This window comes from Papaver somniferum, chromosome 8 (assembly GCF_003573695.1).
Source record: "Papaver somniferum cultivar HN1 chromosome 8, ASM357369v1, whole genome shotgun sequence".
NCBI classification, from domain to species: Eukaryota; Viridiplantae; Streptophyta; class Magnoliopsida; order Ranunculales; family Papaveraceae; genus Papaver; species Papaver somniferum.
In genome coordinates, this window is record NC_039365.1 from 11,084,815 (window position 1) to 11,090,814 (window position 6,000).

Sequence of the window (6,000 nt, forward strand, 5' to 3'; positions counted from 1 at the left end):
ACCGCTTGTTATACTCGATCACCTCCTCAGTTAAAGCTTCAGCATTCATCAATTCATCATGTGGAACAAGTACATAATCCAGTTCATGATAGCTTAGATAAAACAACATCTTGGATTGCCATCTCTTGAAATCCTTTCCATTAAACTTATGTGGTCTTTCAACGTCGTTCTTTCCCATTGTTACAAGGAATACTAATGTGTTAAGATTGTTGGAGTCTTGGAACAATAGAAGAAATGTCAGATGTATCAAACAATAAATATAAAGAACTGTATCAAACAACTCTACCACGAACAAATTGATGAGGGCAGAATCACAGGTTCAACAAGCTGTGCTTAACAGATTAGTTCGCGGGTATACTCTAAAATAATGCTAAACCCCAACGTGCGAAGATGTGTCCAGGATAAGACTGCCCGGTATAACTTGTATTAGCACAATACAAGTTACCCACTCTTAAACTCAGCAGCGGGGATGGAAGTAAAACGCCGCACGAAAATAAAAGCAAGAAGATGAAGAAAAGTAGACCTAGAGATGGTCGCTGCTTGTGTGTTTTGAAAAGAGATTTTCGAGTTGTATTTATAGGAAAATTAACTTGCAAATCAAGTTAGGTTTAGGTTTTTTCTTATAAAACGAGTTTTATTTCTTGTAAAACAATTAAACACAAAAAAGGAATTTTTCCATAAATAAGAATCTTAAATAAATTATTTATCAAGTTAAAAACTTGCAAAAAATAATTTCAAGTAGAACGGACTTGGTGCTTGGTACACGCGCATGGGCAGGGGTCGATACATGTATTTTTCGCCCCACCCGCTCCACCCACATTGTTTTACAACATATCCATGAGAACATGGTAATATAGTGGAGCACCTCTTTAGTTTTCTAAAATGTGGGACTAAAGGTTCCATTTCATTCACTCAAAAATGAGTGAGTATCCTTAGACCCTTAGGCCATGAGATCAAACCACACCAAGACCAAAAAATCATTTATTAAATAACTCATTTTCTCCAACATCTTGAACCTATAAACAGAAAAACTAAAGACATTTATTCTTCCTTTTTCTTTTTGCTGGCTATTGTGTCTGAAAGTTGTTTAGGTATAGATGCTCATGCCCTCTGCTTGATTGAGGCTGCTACCCTTATCTGTTACTCCTCTCTAGACTTAAAATGTATGCCTCTGTGTTTAAAAGATGGAGGGTTAGTAGAGGAGAATTAAAACATGAGGTACCTGCTTATCATAGTATGAGATTGATAAAATTTATTTGTTGTCTTTAATTGTACACAAGGCGGACAAAACAGTGTCGAAGAACTATACTAAACATGGGACCACTTATGTCTGGATCAAGCACCATGGAGAAGTGTTTTTGTTTGGCTATGGTTAGATAGTAGCCATGAGCAAGTACTATGGGGGAGAAAATTTTCTAAAATATAGATTATCGCCAAGCCTTGGCTTATCAAAATGGAGTCTTCGTTATAAAGTAAACCATTCAGATACCCAATTTTCGTCTTCAGGTTATTATCTATTTGACCATAATTTTGATTTTTCCCTGCTTGTACGTAATCTTGGTACACGAATTAGGCTCTCCACGTGTCGGACATAAAGACAAGAAGTAGGGATAGAAAATCTCACTAAAAGATCCCAGTCAGAAACTTGTCAATTCAAATGTCAGAGTCATCTCATCGTCGATCGCCCCTGCGAAGTACGAAGAGAGTGAGTGCTGAAGCAAAGAAACTCGCACCAAGTTGAAGTATCCAACAAGATGTCAAGGACAAAGTCGTAAGGGACTAAGTAGGATTACTTTGCCGAAAAGATAATCCCCGAGATAGATAAAATAACGAAGCAAGAAAGAGACAGGTGTCCCGACAAGCCCATGTGAAGTAAGCGAAAGAAGGGGAAAAACTTTATGAAAAACGGTCTGGGCGAAGTGTCAAGCGTTACTGCGAAAACTCGACGAGGTAAAATGAGTTGTGTTCCATTAGGGTTAGATGGCGTATAAATAGAGGTCCTTGGACAATGTAAAGGGATCGAATTTTAGAAGAGTGGGAGAGCTTAACTTAGGGGAGATATTAGGGTTTCCTTACATTCAAGAACTTGTATCCTTGTTACTTTGAATGATTCATCAATAAGAATTCTCGGTGTTATTTTACTTAATATGTCTTAGATCTTGGTTACTATCACTTTTGGGTGTGCTACTGGATTTCCCGTAGTTACATTTTGGCGTCCAGAAACAGGGACTTAGATTGGGGATTCATCCTCATCTAAGGAGTGGAGAGAAGCTAGAGTTTTAGGAGTAATAGATCTTAGAGAGACATCTTAGCTAAAGTTGTAGGAGTAAGAGATCTTAGCAAACATCCCTTTTCAGATTAAGTTTTAGAGAAAAACCAATATTGAAATTAGGATAAGTCGATGACTAAAACACCAGATCGGGCGACATACATGGTAGCAACGAGGAGAAGCAAACGACTAGAGGCCAAAAGAGGAGGAAGAATGGAAAAGGGAAGAACTTCATCTGCAGGGGAAAGGCAAAGCGTGAACCAGCGACAGACTGAGGAGGCCAACGAAGATCGTTTTCGAGAAGGTTCCGTACAAACTTCTGACACAGACACCATTGCAGAAGAAGAAATGACTCGTGAGGAATTGGAGGAGAATATCGGTGAATAAGACATGACGTTGGACCAGTTGAGGGAAACGCTCCGACTTGAAAAGAAACGAGATAGATATCTAGCGGAACATCATGCCAGATTGAAGAGGCAAAATACCAGGCTAATGTTAAAGAATCGTCAACTGATGACGTCACGGATTCGGAGATGAATGTGATATCATCAGACAAAGAAGAGTTACGGCGAAGGAGATACACCCGCGAGGACGACGGAGGATAGATAAGAAAGAAGCTACAAAGAGAAAATAGTGAAGAGAGAAGATTAAGAAGAGCATTGGAGATATCAAGCTGGGAGGATCAAAGGCGAAGAAGAAGAGCAGAAGCATGAGGAAAATGAGAGGAGAAAAGAAGATGAGATACAACTTGAATTCAACCGGAAGAATGTGAAAGAAAGGAGACGTGGTGAAGGAAGGCTCAGTGTGATGAGGGGAGAACTATGGGATAGAAACGGAGGGAACATGAACCAGGAAGTCTTGGACGAGATGCGAGATATGAGAACACTGATAAACGATTCGCGAAGAGGAAGCAAAGTGCAGCTGGCGGAGGAAATATAAGAGGCCGATAAATCTCCATTTACCTATGAAATAATGCAAGCGGATATCCCAGAGAAATGCGTTTTACCAAAGCTACCAAGCATATTCAGCGGGTCTGAAAGTGCAGTGCAGCACTTGAAGAAATACACCCTTTCGTTGATGCAATGGGGACGAAATGATGCGGTACTTTGTCGATACTTCCCTGCGAGCTTGGCCGGGGAAGCGTTATCCTGGTTTGATGAGCTACCAGAAAGATAAATTTCATCGTTTAAAGACTTACAAAGGATATTCCTGACCACTTATATAACTAACAACATGTTGAGACCGGGGATTGAAACTCTATTCAGTTTAATAAGGAGACCCGCAAAAATCCTGCGAGGATTGGTGACGAGGTGGAAAACGGTATGCAGCGAGCTTGCAGGGAGAGTTGACGAGAAAATTTCATCTTAGCTTTCGTGAACGCTTTAAGCCCAACTGACCTATTGTACACTCAAATATTCATTATTCGAAACTCGTTGACGATGAATGAATTAAAAGAATACCAAGAGGAGTACATAGCCTTGGAAGAAAATCAGAGGCAAGTTAGCAAAGTGGCACCGATTACAGCAAAAGAAGGAAATTCGAGGCTATTACCAAGGATAGTGCGTGGAGAATAATTCGAAACATGATAAAGGAGATCCTTCAACTCCAGTCCCAGCGAAGCTTGTAGCTGTATCAAGTGGAGATCAAGAATGGATTGATCAACAAAGATATGAGGAGTCAAGGCGAAGGAATTACGAGCCACGAAATTACAATACAAGGTATCAACAAAGGAATAATCAAGGACCTAGATTTGGAGAGCAGCGACCAAATGTGTCAGATTTTGAAGATCTGAAGCTACCAAGGCTTAACATGACTGTGGAGAAGGTATGGGAGGCAATAGTATTAACAGAGAAGATCCCACCACCACCAAATTTGGGAAGAGAGCCACCCCCAGGGACCTGGAGTCATGTGTTCTGTAGATATCATCGTTTCCACAAACACCACATAAGGGACTGTCGAAACATTCGACGAATTATACTTCGTCTGATAGAACAGGGAAAACTCGCGCATTTTCTGGAAGGCTATGTCCACCACCAACGCCACCACTTCGTGACAATCAGCAGATATACCGAATTGAAATAGATCGAGGATCACAAAATCCGAATTGTAACACAATAATACATGCTGCGAAGAGCATCCAAAATTTCCATGAAAACATACTTAAAAGAGTACATAAGAGGGACTTCGATGGCAATGAGATATTCAGCGTTACAACAAGAGAACCATTAGAGGAATGGCAGAAAAGCGAAATAACGTTCTCAGCAAATTATGCGCCCGAAGGAGGAAGTTCTCACACAAACCCCTTGGTTGTAACCCTGAATTTTGGGAAATACTCAGAGTGGGAGGAAGATCAAGTTGTAAAGAAGAAAATCTGGGCAATCGACAGGATCTTGGTGGATACGGGGAGCTCGTTCGATATACTCTTTTATCACACCTTTAAAACCATGGGATACAAAGACTCGGACCTCGTGCCATCAACATACAACATATATGGGTTTAATGGAGTTGCATCTAAGCCGAAAGGAGAACTAGTTGTAAAAAATTTTGCTGGTCAGCTGGAAACGAAAGTCATAGTCTGTGTGATAGATATAGACTCACCATACAAGGCTCTCATAGGGAGACCATGGATACACGGAATAAAAGGGATTGCATCTACATATCATCAAGCAATACGATTTCCCATGCCAAGCGCGATTGGAGAAATATGAGGAGATCTCCTTGACGCGCAAGATTGCATCAAAAAAGATGTCCATAACTATGAGGAGAAACAAAAAAATAAAATTGAGCAAAGGAAGAAGGCGTGCGAAGAAAAAAAAGCGGAGCAACTGATGGTATTAACAATCGGGATATGTGAAGAGTTGGACGCAACACGGAGGGACATAGGCGAGGAGGAAAAAATTACGAATGGTGGTGAGAAAGAGCGCGAGATATCTCCAGAAAATAAAGGAAAAACAAAGTAGAAGGTCAAATAAAGGAAAAACGGCTGAAGAAAGCGAGACGTCAAGAAGTGAGAAAGAAACCCCTATCATAAAAGAAAAACGAGCCCCGCGAGGAGGAAAAAAGACAAACACTTTAAAGCATAGAAGGGAATTGAAACAAAAGGTTGATGAGAGCGTTGAGTTTCATGATTCTATAGGTAAAGGGAAACTGGCTTACGAAGAAGAAGAAATGGAGCGATTGAAGGAGGAACTCTACCAAGAAAGACGGAAAAGGGAAGACTTAGTGAAGGAGCGCATAAGGTTGGAAAGACAAAATGAGAAGCTTATAATCAAGAACGACCATTTAAAAAGGAAGCAGGAGGGGAGTAGTGCACACAAAGGAGAATATGTTCCGAAAAGGGTATCTGAAGGATATCGCGACTACCGACGAGATAACAAGGGGCGAGGGTAACAAAACGAACGAGAAGACTTAAAGAAAGCCATAGAGGATAGAAGGAGGGAATTCATAGAAAGAGAGTATTTAATGTATCAATCGATGGTGGCCGACAGGAGAGGAAACAATAACCAAATAATAGAAAGGAAACCGGGCTGCAACCCAAGCTAGTGAACAAATGCGCAAGAAGCAAAGCATGCAAACCAGAAATAGCAGCACTGTTTTCATTAAGACAAAGAGAAAATGAAAATCTGCGACGTCTAGTAGCAAGATGGGACGCGATCTGCAAAGAACTAAAAGGAAGGATTTCGGAGGAAGATTTAGTGCGATCATTTATCTATGCGTTGTCAACTAGGCAT

At 40.6% G+C, this 6,000-nt stretch overlaps 1 protein-coding gene across 1 annotated transcript; it reads left to right on the top strand.

Annotated features, from left to right (window-relative positions):
- The first annotated feature begins 5,173 nt into the window (after nucleotides 1-5,173).
- LOC113305071 (stress response protein nst1-like) lies at nucleotides 5,174-5,659 on the top strand. The gene has a single exon (XM_026554180.1). The coding sequence runs from the start codon at nucleotides 5,174-5,176 to the stop codon at nucleotides 5,657-5,659; it is 486 nt and encodes a 161-aa protein (XP_026409965.1).
- Nucleotides 5,660-6,000: the final 341 nt, after the last annotated feature.